This window comes from Eptatretus burgeri, chromosome 5, assembly GCF_056783735.1.
Source record: "Eptatretus burgeri isolate ZD-2024b chromosome 5, Ebu_testis_v1, whole genome shotgun sequence".
NCBI lineage: Eukaryota > Metazoa > Chordata > Myxini > Myxiniformes > Myxinidae > Eptatretus > Eptatretus burgeri.
Window position 1 is genome coordinate 42,678,860 of NC_140965.1, and position 13,962 is coordinate 42,692,821.

At 46.6% G+C, this 13,962-nt stretch overlaps 1 protein-coding gene across 2 annotated transcripts in view; it reads right to left on the minus strand.

Moving 5' to 3' along the window:
* LOC147026320 (LIM/homeobox protein Lhx3-like) overlaps positions 1-13,962 on the minus strand; it is a 165,597-nt gene that overhangs the window by 144,986 nt on the left and 6,649 nt on the right. The window contains exon 1 of one of the 2 annotated variants that reach the window (XM_085881620.1): positions 13,697-13,961. The exons of the other annotated variant lie outside the window; for it this stretch is intronic. Coding sequence (XP_085737746.1) covers positions 13,697-13,808 — 112 coding nt within the window. The 5' untranslated portion in view covers positions 13,809-13,961. Of the gene's footprint in view, positions 1-13,696; position 13,962 lie in introns of those variants that run through there. 2 annotated transcript variants of the gene reach the window in all.

The following is a 13,962-nucleotide window of genomic DNA, read 5'->3' on the forward strand; positions in this document are numbered from 1 at the left end:
TTGCGGAGTACGAAGTCAGCATAGCCGTTAGCTATAGATCCGTATGTGCTCCCTTTCGTCCACTTAACGCGATGCATCAGTGAGCCACCGTCCAACACATAGTGGTCCGTCTTGGGTACATCGTCCGACTCATCCTCGGTAGACAAACCTTTTGCATATTCATCTATTGCTCTCGCAAGCTGTGGCTTGTCCGCTTTCCTGAATATGTGCTTCGCCTCAAAGAGAGCTGGGGGAAATGGAGACAATTCATATTCAAGAATATCCTCCAATGAGAGGTTCCCTGCCCGAGAAATGGCAAGTAGCCTCTGAAACAGAAGAGCAGGGTCTATAGTTCGGTCGCCAGTAATCTGGACAGCAGATGAATCTCCCAGAGTTTTCGCTTTGTCCTTCCTTTTGCATGTGTAGGTGAAAACTGGTTGTCCAGTCAGCTTTTCAGCAACTTTTTTCCCCACTACCTTCAAGTTGTCGACATTCACTTCATCCTTGGTTACAAAACCAGTGACAACATTTCTCAAGGCTGGATCATCAGAGAACGGATTGCATGACTGAAGTTTTTCTTGGGTTTTTGCTAGATCTGACTGGTCCCTCTCCATCCTGGACTTGGTGGCCTCCTTGTGCTGTTCACTCGACGTGTAAGTGCAATCATTGAATTCTTGCATGGCTACATTATATTCCGAACATACGGGGGGGCGACAGTGTCCACAGGGCACGTTGCTCCTCCGTCATGCCACTGCCCCTGGTCAACCCACCAGTCGACTTGAGTGATCGCATAAGTGTCTGTTCGATAACAAGATCGGACCCAAGTCCAGCCCAGAACTGATCACTCCGGCGAACCACATGGTAGCCTTCCTGGTACTTGCTATATACTGCCGGATTGCTTGTCTCCAAATGGATGACCCCCCCCCGCCCCATGGTGAACTCATTTTAAAAACATGTGGTGAATTTTTCTACAATTGGCTGTCCACATATACTTCTGCTCAAGGGCGTGGCCACATGTGGTTTCCAATTCCCCACACTCCCCCACACCCCCAGGAATACCTCTGGCTTCGGCTTCCCCTCCACTCCCACCTCATGTTTATATGTGTACTGTACCGTCCACCGAACAGTGATGACTCCATCTACACCTCACTATCCGAAAACATGGACCATCTTCTATCTTCTCATCCAAACTCTCTCTTCCTCTTATGTGGTGACTTCAATTGTCATCACGCCAGTTGGCTAGGTGTGGGTACCTCTCTCACCTGCCATGGCACCTCAGCAAAAGCTTTCTGCGACTCATTGGGACTGACTCAATCGGTCAACTTCCCGACCCGGATCTCAACCAATGGTACTCCATCTCTTCTGGATCTGATTTTGGCAAATTTCCCTGACAATATCTGCTGCTCTTCCTTCGCTCCAATTGGTTCTTCTGACCACGTCCTTGTCAAAGTGGACATCTCTCTGGCTGTTATCAGAGAACCACCTCACCGCCGTCGAGTATGGCATTTCACTCAAGCCGACTGGCAGGGTCTCCGAGCAGCCATCAAACTTACAGACTGGTCTCCTATCACTACTTTCTCAAACATCAACTCATCCTGGGAATTCTTTCAAAGAAACTTGCTCTCCCTCATGCACAGATTTATCCCCTCTCGTGTTCAGTTGTCTTACCCTTCCTCCCGCCCTTGGTTTACTGAAGCTTGTGGCGAGGCAGTTGTCCTGAAACAACTTGCCTTTGCCTCATGGAAAGCAAACCCAACTGAGGGCAATCTCAGTTCTTTCCACAAAGCTCGGAACAAGTGTGTATCTACCCTCAGGAGAGCCAGAAAACAACATCTTTCTCATCTCAAGTCTGAACTCTCAAACCTCTCTCCCTCCTCAAAATCCTGGTGGCGTTTAATCAAATCTGTTTCTGGTGTATGTTCCCCCTCCATCCCCTCCCTTACCTCAAATGGCCGCACTGCTGATTCCACACGTGATAAAGCTGAATGTCTAAACTCAGTGTTTGCAGCTAAATCTTGTGTCCTAAACCCATCACTATCTCTACCCACTTTACCCAGTCGCACCCAACTGTCTCTGGACTCTGTATCCTTTTCTCCTGACAAGGTGGAGAGCTTGCTTTCAAACCTCGAGTCAGATTCTGCAACTGGTCCAGACGGCATCAGCCCACGTGTCCTCAAAGCCTGCTCTTCTACTCTTGCTCACCCTCTCTCTCTGTTCTATTCACCCTCTCATTTGCCCAAGGTCATCTGCCATCTGCTTGGAAATCTGCTAACATCACTGCCCTGCATAAAAAAGGTGCAAAAACAGATCCCTGTAACTACAGACCAATCAGCCTTCTCCCAATCATCAGCAAGGTAATGGAATCCATCATCGCCTCAGAAATGAAATCCTTCCTCTTCTCCAATGGCTTGATTTCCAATCATCAATTTGGTTTCAGACCAGGTCACTCTACCCTGGATATGCTGCTTCTGCTCTCCCATCAATGGATGGAGGTCCTCAATGCCAGACAGGAAATCCGAGCCGTATCCCTGGACATATCATGTGCTTTTGACACAGTCTGGCACCCTGCCCTACTCACCAAACTCTCTTCCCATGGTATTCAAGGCCATCTCCACTCATGGCTCGCAGACTTCCTCTCCTGTCGCAGTCAACGTGTGGCCCTAAATGGAGTTCTTTCATCCCCTCTTCCTGTGCAGGCTGGAGTTCCTCAAGGTAGCGTTCTGGGCCCTGTTCTTTTCTGGTTTTCATCAATGATCTCTCGGACTCTCTGGAAAATCCTCTATTTCTCTTTGCCGACGACTCCACCCTCTGCCGTACCATCTGTCATCCCTCAGACCGGCAAGCAGCAGCTTCTTCGCTCACTGCAGATCTGGATAAAATCACAAACTGGTCCAACACGTGGAACATGTCTTTCAATCCAGACAAATCTCACACTCTCACTATGTCTCTTCGAAAGGACCGTTTACAAACCCCCCCCATCCACTTTCTCAACAATCCTCTGGAAGAAGTCTTTTCTTTCAAGCTTCTAGGTCTCACTATCTGCCATGACCTTTCCTGGGAAAGTCACATTTCCAACCTTGCCTCAAAAGCCAGTCGCCGACTGGGAATCCTCCGTCGTGCTAAGTCCTTCCTCGGCCCTCTTGAGCTCCTGACCACTTACAAAGCTTTTGTCCGTAGCCTGATGGAGTACTGCTCTCCCCTCTGGGCTGGTGCTCCTGCCTCCCACCTTTCTCAGCTTCACGCTGTCGAAACCAGGGCATTTAAGATTATCGGCATCTCCCGCAATGAAGCTGAGTCTTTGGGCCTCTCACTCAATCACCGCAGGTTGGTCGGTGGTCTTTCTGTCTTCTACCGACTCCTCTCCAGCCTTGCCCCCCTGCTCTCTCTGCGATTTGTCCCCACCACATTTCCACAGGGCGCTCAAGGTCCGCCAACAACCCCCTTCTGGTAAAACTACCAAAATCACGAATCACTGCTCATCTTCACTCTTTCATTCCTCTTTTTTCCCGCCTTTGGAATAAACTTCCTCACTCTATTTTTTTTTTTTTTTTTTTTGTATACCTTGGTCGAGGCTCGTATGAGAGCTAACACACAACTCACAGTAAGGAGGCATGAGACAAGAGGGGCGGGAGTGGAAGGGACAAAACATTGGGGAACAGACACAGGTGAACTGTGGAAGGGAGAGGGATGGGGATGGGACGGGGAACATGGCGAGGGGAAGATGGACATTAAAGGGACTTTCAGGAAGGAAAGCAGGAGAATTGAAGGAAGTGGGCTTGGGTGGATTATCGGGGGTAGAAAAGATCGAGGATTTGGATGGGGGAAGATAAGAGGTGGTGGTGAACAGCTGTTTTGAAAGCCTGGAGGGAAGAATGGGAAAGAATAGAGTGAGGAAGTTTATTCCAAAGGCGGGAAAAAAGAGGAATGAAAGAGTGAAGATGAGCAGTGATTCGTGATTTTGGTAGTTTTACCAGAAGGGGGTTGTTGGCGGACCTTGAGCGCCCTGTGGAAATGTGGTTGGGACAAATCACAGAGAGAGCAGGGGGGGCAAGGCTGGAGAGGAGTCGGTAGAAGACAGAAAGACCACCGACCAACCTGCGGTGATTGAGTGAGAGGCCCAAAGACTCAGCTTCATTGCGGGAGATGCCGATGATCCTAAATGCCCTGGTTTCGACAGCGTGAAGTCGAGAAAGGTGGGAGGCAGGAGCACCAGCCCAGAGGGGAGAGCAGTACTCCATCAGGCTACGGACAAAAGCTTTGTAAGTGGTCAGGAGCTCAAGAGGGCCGAGGAAGGACTTTGCACGACGGAGGATTCCCAGTCGGCGACTGGCTTTTGAGGCAAGGTTGGAAATGTGACTTTCCCAGGAAAGGTCATGGCAGATAGTGAGACCCAGAAGCTTGAAAGAAAAGACTTCTTCCAGAGGATTGTTGAGAAAGTGGATGGGGGGGTTTTGTAAACGGTCCTTTCGAAGAGACATAGTGAGAGTGTGAGATTTGTCTGGATTGAAAGACATGTTCCACGTGTTGGACCAGTTTGTGATTTTATCCAGATCTGCAGTGAGCGAAGAAGCTGCTGCTTGCCGGTCTGAGGGATGACAGATGGTACGGCAGAGGGTGGAGTCATCGGCAAAGAGAAATAGAGGATTTTCCAGAGAGTCCGAGAGATCATTGATGAAAACCAGAAAAAGAACAGGGCCCAGAACGCTACCTTGAGGAACTCCAGCCTGCACAGGAAGAGGGGATGAAAGAACTCCATTTAGGGCCACACGTTGACTGCGACAGGAGAGGAAGTCTGCGAGCCATGAGTGGAGATGGCCTTGAATACCATGGGAAGAGAGTTTGGTGAGTAGGGCAGGGTGCCAGACTGTGTCAAAAGCACGTGATATGTCCAGGGATACGGCTCGGATTTCCTGTCTGGCATTGAGGACCTCCATCCATTGATGGGAGAGCAGTAGCAGCATATCTAGGGTAGAGTGACCTGGTCTGAAACCAAATTGATGATTGGAAATCAAGCCATTGGAGAAGAGGAAGGATTTCATGTCTGAAGCGATGATGGATTCCATAACCTTGCTGATGATTGGGAGAAGGCTGATTGGTCTATAGTTACAGGGATCTGTTTTTGCACCTTTTTTATGCAGGGCAGTGATGTTAGCAGATTTCCAAGCAGATGGCAGATGACCTTGGGAAAATGAGAGGGTGAATAGAACAGAGAGAGGGTGAGCAAGAGCAGAAGAGCAGGCTTTGAGGACACGTGGGCTGATGCCGTCTGGACCGGTTGCAGAATCTGACTCGAGGTTTGAAAGCAAGCTCTCCACCTTGTCAGGAGAAAAGGATACAGAGTCCAGGGACAGTTGGGTGCGACTGGGTAAAGTGGGTAGAGATAGTGATGGGTTTGGGACACAAGATTTAGCTGCAAACACCGAGTTTAGACATTCAGCTTTATCACGTGTGGAATCAGCAGTGCGGCCATTTGAGGTAAGGGAGGGGATGGAGGGGGAACATACACCAGAAACAGATTTGATTAAACGCCACCAGGATTTTGAGGAGGGAGAGAGGTTTGAGAGTTCAGACTTGAGATGAGAAAGATGTTGTTTTCTGGCTCTCCTGAGGGTAGCTACACACTTGTTCCGAGCTTTGTGGAAAGAACTGAGATTGCCCTCAGTTGGGTTTGCTTTCCATGAGGCAAAGGCAAGTTGTTTCAGGACAACTGCCTCGCCACAAGCTTCAGTAAACCAAGGGCGGGAGGAAGGGTAAGACAACTGAACACGAGAGGGGATAAATCTGTGCATGAGGGAGAGCAAGTTTCTTTGAAAGAATTCCCAGGATGAGTTGATGTTTGAGAAAGTAGTGATAGGAGACCAGTCTGTAAGTTTGATGGCTGCTCGGAGACCCTGCCAGTCGGCTTGAGTGAAATGCCAGACTCGACGGCGGTGGGGTGGTTCTCTGATAACAGCCAGAGAGATGTCCACTTTAACAAGGACGTGGTCAGAAGAACCAATTGGAGCGAAGGAAGAGCAGCAGATATTGTCAGGGAAATTTGTCAAAATCAGATCCAGAAGAGATGGAGTACCATTGGTTGAGATCCGGGTCGGGAAGTTGACCGATTGAGTCAGTCCCAATGAGTCACAGAAAGCTTTTGCTGATGTCCCATGGCAGGTGAGAGAGGTACCCACACCTAGCCAACTGGCGTGATGACAATTGAAGTCGCCACATAAGAGGAAGAGAGAGTTTGGATGAGAAGATAGAAGATGGTCCATGTTTTCGGAGAGTGAGGTGTAGATGGAGTCATCACTGTTCGGTGGACGGTACAGTACACATATAAACATGAGGTGGGAGTGGAGGGGAAGCCGAAGCCAGAGGTATTCCTGGGGGTGTGGGGGAGTGAGAGCAGTGCAGGGAGAGTGAGGAATAGAGTCTTTGATGAAGAGAGCAACACCTCCACCAGGACGAGGCTCAGGTCTGTCATACCGTAAGAGGGAGTAACCAGGGAGAGATACTTGGGAGTCAGACACGTCTTGGGAGAGGAAAGTTTCTGTTAGGCAGATAATGTCTGGTTTGTCAGTGGCAACCTGCATGGAAAGATCTGAAAGGTTTGAGCGAAGGCCCCGGATATTTGAGGTCCACACTTTTAATGAAGAGGTAGGGGAGGAGGCTTTGGGTGCAGGAGGTGGAGGGGCGGGGGAGGGGAGGGGGAGGGAGGAGGGGGGGAGGTAAGGGGGGTGGCTGAGGGGGGGGGGGGTATGGCAGAATAGGGGGGGGGGGGGGCCGAATGAGGAGGAGAAAAGGCTCTGTGGTGCTGGGAGAGAGGGGGGACAAGAGACAAGGAAGATGGCAGTTGAGTATTTGAGGAGGTGGAGTGAAGAGATGGAGGTGAGAGGGCAGTGGAGGGAGGCAGGTTGGTGGATGAGAGGGGGGCAACTTAGAGAAGGAAGAGTGAGGGGGATGAAAGGTGGGAGAAAGGTGAGGGGGAATTTTTGAAAGAGGTGACAGGGAGGCTTGGAGGGAGAAGAGTGGGATGGTTGCTTTGAGAGTGAGAGTGAGGGGTGAGGGGGGTGAGTTGGCACTGAAGTTGGAAAAAAAGAATGGTTGATGGAAAGCGAGCATCCATGGCAAACTGTGGTTTTTAAAAGTTTTAGGTCAGAGATGCGATTTAACACAATTCTTGATGGATGCAATGAAGGCGAATTCAGAGCATGGAGAGAAGAAGCGCTGTAATAGTTGGATTTTTTTGGCAAGGAATGAAGGAGAGGTCGAAATGAAAGCAGTCTGTTGAAATAGCAGAAGAGTAGTGCATTGTGAAACAGTAAAGAGTACCACATGTGTGAGAGAGGAAGATGAAGCATCATAAAATCGTTTTTGTTGTTAATATTAATGTAATATTAATGTATTCTTTCCCATTCTTCCCTCCAGGCTTTCAAAACAGCTGTTCACCACCACTTCTTATCTTCCCCCATCCAAATCCTCGATCTTTTCTACCCCCGATAATCCACCCAAGCCCACTTCCTTCATTTCTCCTGCTTTCCTTCCTGAAAGTCCCTGAAATGTCCATCTTCTCTTCGCCATGTTCCCCGTCCCATCCCCATCCCTCTCCCTTCCACAGTTCACCTAATGTGTCTGTTCCCCACTGTTTTGTCCCTTCCACTCCCGCCCCTCTTGTCTCATGCCTCCTTGCTGTGAGTTGTGTGTTAGCTCTCATACGAGCCTCTACCAAGGAATACAAAAAAAAAAAAATTACTTCCACATGATCTACATGTTGAAATTATACATGTTCTGTGTTAATCCCTTCCTGGTCTTTGTAGTCTTGCTGGGTTCTAATTCATTATGATCATGACAATGCTTTTGAAGGACATTGAAAAGGTGAATATTAGCAGTTCCAGAAATTCTACTGTTTTAGTTGAAAGTCACAGATGGCAGCACAAGTGCATATGGGAGGCCTAAACAGCAGTTATTTATAATCACCTTGTGATCTTCTTGGTGGGGCTTTTTGTCTGTGCTCTTTCATCCTAAGAAAGGGGGTTGGCTTTTGGTTTTCGCTATGACGTCATAAATGTCATAGTTACGTCATAGTACGTCATAGGCGGGAGAAACTATGTTCATTTGATTCCGAAACCCCATGTTCCTATATGTTGCTAATACATTTATAGGGTCTAAAATAAACCATAAAAAAAAGTTTGTAGTGCATTGAAATTTTCATTGGTGGCCATCTTGAAAATATGCAAATTAACCCCTTTACCGGGGTCAAATTACCCGAGACTTTTTTTCTGGCACGCAGCATGACCTATTAAAACATTTAAAACAATAAAACGTTTCGTTGCGATTTTTTGGGGGTTTGGTGATACGGATCATATTTTGACTCGACTATTAGAATGGCACTCTGTTGAGTGCATACCTCTGCCAGACTGAATAGTTTATATGTTTTGTATCCCACTGATAGGCTGGATCTGAATACAAGGCTGGATCTGAATACAGACTTGAACCAAAATCTAATCGACCTGTTTATGTCACCTACTTAACTCATCTACCAAGTTTTGTCATAATCCATCCACACGTTTTTGAAATATCATACTATACAGCACATATATCGTTTTGGGCCCCATCTCACTTTAAAAAATTGAAAAGTTATTGTATCCAGATCTGGATCTTCACCAAAATGGAATCAAATAATCATTACCACAAACCCAACCTTTCTGCCAAGTTTTGTCAGAATTCGTACATTACTTTTTGAGATATCCTGCGATATATCATTTTTGGCCCAATGTCTCAATGATAAAGAATTACTTCAAACAAGCTCGAATGAGCTAAGATCCTCGTCCTCTTAATGATGACGTTATAAAAACGAATATGTCGTCATTGTGATGTATCAGGTTTGCGATAAATTATCTGTGCTAATGCCCGGCTTGATTCTCGCAAACAAAATTCAAACAGCTTGCATAGTTTCGGAGATAATGGTATATGCGATTTCCATTTGCGGCGATATTATGACGTCAACTTTTTTTTCAAGGAAGAATTTCCAAAATCGGAGATGGTTACTGCCTGCGCGTGGGCTTTCTGCATATACATGGCAAGTTTCACGAAGATCCGATGAAAACTCTGGGTTGTGAAACAAAAAATGTCAAAAAATAGGAAGGACGTCATAAAAATTGATATGACGTCATAGTGATGTATCATATGTGCGGTAATTCATCTCTGCTAATGCCCTGTTCGATTCCCGCAAACAGAATTCAAAGAGCTTGCCTAGTTTCGGAGAACATTTTTTAGGCGATTTCCATTAGCGGAGATATTTTGACGTCATAACTTTTTTTTCTTGGAGAAATTTTCAATATCGGAGATGGTTACTGTCTGCGCAGGGTATTTTTACATCTATACGCCAAGTTTCAGGAAGTTTCGATGAAAACTGTAGGCTGTGAAACAAAAAAGTCCACAAGAAGAAGATGAAGAACAACAACGTGAGTTAGACTTAGAGATCCTCCAGGAGGATTTAAAAAAAATTCTGGAATTGTGGCTTTGAGTTGCATCACAGTATGCCAAATTTCAGCTTTTTAGCCCACCAAGAGAGTCTGAAACATTCACATCAGTGAGTCAACAGTGAGGTTAAAAAAATATATATATATATATACATATATATATATATATATATATATATATATATATATATATATATATATATATATATATATATATATATATATATATATATATATATATATATACACACACACACACACACACACACACACACACACACACACACACACACACACACACACACACACACACACACACACACACACACACACACACACCGCAGCAAAATGAACTCGCCCATAATGAGAAACTCCCTTTCCCGGAGTGTTATGCTGGTCCTGTGGTGAGATATAATGCATCTGTAAAGGCTTTCTACCTCTGGATAAGGTTTCTCTAATAACAAAACGCATATCTTGAAAGTCTACCATGTCACTGTTGTTATAATTAAGCCTGTTTATGAAGAGTTTAATCATGAATTACACTGTTCTTGGACCAAACGACTGTATACATCACATTAAATCAACAACCGGACTTGGTGGTGTCATGGTTCGAGATTATGTTCTGAGTCTGGGAAGTCGGCGGTTCTGAGTCATACCAAAGGTAAGTGCTGCTTCCTCACATGAGGTTAACCATTTAAAAGGAGAATGGATAAACTGCACAGGTATGTATCCATGAGAAGGAATTTCCTCCCAATGTGCTGGAGTATGAAGACAAAAGTGAAGTCATTGGCAAGTCACTTCACTTCTCCAAGCTGTGTGTGTGTGTGTGTGCGTGTGTGCGTGTGTGCGTGTGTGTGTGTGTGTGTGTGTGTGTGTGTGTGTGTGTGTGTGTGTGTGTGTGTGTGTGTGTGTGTGTGTGTGTGTGTGTGTGTGTGTGTGTGTGTGTGTGTGTGTGTGTGTGTGTGTGTGTGTGTGTGTGTGTGTGTGTGAGATTTGTGTTTTAGTTCCTTCATGAACCTGAGACCATGTACAGTACGAGTAGAAAGAAAACCCCACAATTGAGTCCAGTTCTACTTTCACTGCTCAACCACCTCGAAAAACAAAAATCACTGCTGATACTACAATGGTATAATATTGCATATACCTCGTTGTGTTATTTTACTGCACATACATTTATCGTGCATTTCGTCATACTGTAGTTATGTCGTCCACTTGGAGGGACTTGCATCAAGTAGTTCATAAGTCAACCAATGCTTGGGTCCAGCACTTTTGCCGAACCCCAAGTTGTTTTCCTGTATTTAGCGATAATCGATCTGTGGGAACTTGTTAAAGCAGACAAGAAGAAAACCAGAGGCCTCACAGCGTACATAAAGGCAAGCAGTGAGATGCTTTGTTTAAATATTTTACTCAACACCCAATGTTGTCGTCTTATTTCATTTTCTGAAATGTGAACCCCCAAATTTTTCCAAACGTTTTGACACACTAGTATATCGTACTGAGCATTTAACTTGTACATTGTGTTCACTGGATATTTTACAGCATTTTTTGAGTAAATTGCAGCACCCAGGGGTGTGGGGGAGGTCATCTTGTACCAATGACCTGACCCTGGGTACCCGAGCACATATGCGGTGTAGATCGGCCAAGCTGTTTTTGATTTTTTTTTTTCAGGTTCATTCATTCATAAATAAATTGATTGACAGATACATAGATACATAGATAATACATACAGATATAGATAGATTCAGAAACATACATACATAGATACATAAATCCATACATAGAGATAGAATTGCCGACATTTAGTATGATCTTTTGAGAGTTCCAAAAACTGAAAGAGTTAGTCACTGTAAATATGAATAGTCTTTAACTGACTGTTCTAGCTGCACTCTTCAAATGTTACAAATGACATTAATTAATAACGTTAATAAACAAAAAACAATGCATCCATCACTGAATTCGTTTTTGAAGAACTTCTTTACAAAATACTCCCAGAGAACAAAGTTTAATTTTTTTTTTATCCCTTGAATTTGGCTGCATGGAGGTTGTGTGTGTGTATGTGCGTGCGTGCGTGTTTTAAAGTAGCTGATCACTTCGTTATTTTGGTATTTATAGTGAAGTATTATGTAGGAATAAAGCCACGTCAGTTTGTAGGCCATAAAGCAGGCACTGAATAGGAACTCCCTGAATATATCAACCATCAATTGTAGATTTCTTGATGCAGGATGCCCATGTGGACAGAATTTTCATCACACACCCTATAAAGTAATTAACAACACAGCAAAGATGAATTTTTTTTAGCCGTTCTTATAAGCAAAAGATAAGAGGTTCACAATTTTATTTGGCTCTACTTGAAATTGAAATGGGCAAAAAGGACATGATGTATCTTGTTTTTTGAAATAAAATATAAAATCTAACGTCGTTTTTTTTTGGACAAAAGTGAAACATTTATTTGAATGGATCTCCTCGCAAAATGCAGACACACGCAATACCAGCACTTGCGAGGCAACCGCATGGCTGAGAACGGAGGAGCCCGTACCATAGGATGCTCTGAAATAAAGGGCCGTCTATAGGTTTACGTCGAAGAGGTTAGAACAGTGAACGTCGCGCAATCGCGACGAAGAGGGGAAAGCACGTGCGTCTGCTCAAAAAGGTAACATCACCGATCCTCACGAGACGTGCACCTGTCATTGGAGCGGAGCGGACGTGTAAGCACGTACGACATTTTACATCTCAATGTGCACAGCAAATATTTCACAAAGTAACCAAACCATAGCGGAATCGAATGTACACTGAAAAGGACGAAACTCATTCGAAACCATTCGTGCGCAGCATGTGTACACCGATAATTTCATCATTTACAACGCTGCAAAATGGCGGCGAAGAGGAACGTTTTTGGAAAGCATCTTCAGAACCGTCGGATCAAGGATGAAGACATCCGCACCCTCGCGACATCAATGTACGACGGGACGTATTGCGATAAAACGGGTCGTTTCGTTTTACGCAATGATGACGCAACAGGAAACAACGTTATTTCCTTTTTTCCCCGCACGGATTCCACGTCTGTTGTGCGCAAGCCATGAGTGGTTATAACAATAATAATAATAATAATAATGATGATGATGATGGTTATACCACGTGATGTGCAGTGTGTTTTGGTTGTGTCCGCGAGAGCAGGAGATACTGCATGAGAGTCTGTACCATTAATTATTTCCTCTCGTTCGCAGCTTTTTCTGCTCCATCATCGGCCCCGTTTGGATTCGTACGTCTTGCCTTTTCTCCGATAGCCGTGAACACCTTGAGCCGGGTGCGTCACGCCAGATAACGGAGCCTTGAGCTTGTATTTAATTTTTTTGGACAAAACGCGTAATGTTAATACGGATTATTGAACGGAAGACTCTGCACCTGTACGAAAGAACCAATAATTTCACCAATTGGGCCGGGAACCTTGAACGTGGCACGGATGGACCAAGAGACCCATGGTGAATACGATTTGGGTTCCGTGCCGTTCCAGGTATAAACTGGAAATCGAGAGCGAAGCGGATTTCTAGTTTTTTTTTTCAAAGATCCGCACACCTGTGAGCCATGCAAGGAGATGGTGTGCGAGGCGAGCTGATCCGCACACCTGTGAGCCATGCAAGGAGACGGTGTGCGAGGCGAGCTGATCCGCACACCCGTGAGCCATGCAAGGAGTCGGTGTGCGAGGCGAGCTGATCTGCACACCCGTGAGCCATGCAAGGAGACGGTGTGCGAGGCGAGCTGATCCGCACACCTGTGAGCCATGCAAGGAGGCGGTGTGCGAGGCGAGCTGATCCGCACACCCGTGGGCCATGCAAGGAGGGGTGTGCGAGGCGAGCTGATCCGCACACCTGTGAGCCATGCAAGGAGGCGGTGTGCGAGGCGAGCTGATCCGCACACCTGTGAGCCATGCAAGGAGGCGGTGTGCGAGGCGAGCTGATCCGCACACCCGTGAGCCATGCAAGGAGGCGGTGTGCGAGGCGAGCTGTACACGATGGGAAAGTGGAGGCTCCACGTCCGGATGAGTGAAACAACAGGGATCAAATGAAATGTCGCGCAGAGGACGCGCGGTACCGAGTGAATGCGCCGGTGCTCGGTGAAGTCGGGGAATTACGTTAATGAGGGCGCAGGACTCTGCGAATGAAAACGCGTAACGATATTAAACGCAGCGGTAATGTTATTTGCGATGCCCCGAGACGACGCGTACGCCCCGCCCGGACCAGCCGCGCTGGGTCTACCTTTGCGCAGATCCTGGTTCTGGGCGAGCAGCGCCAGGAAGACGGCCGGATTGGGCGAGTCCGAATCCGGGCGGGCCGCTTCTTGCTGCGGCGCGGCCTGTAACGCCTCCATGGCGGCGCGGACGCGCGTCCGCTCGAGATGCGCGCTCCCCCTTCCCCGAGCCGCCTCTCGCAATCGGGAACCCGGCGCGTTAACCCTTGTGCGGGCGGGCGGGCCGCGGGGTGGGGCGACGGCGGGGGAGGTGTGCGAGTCTGAGGGGCGGGGA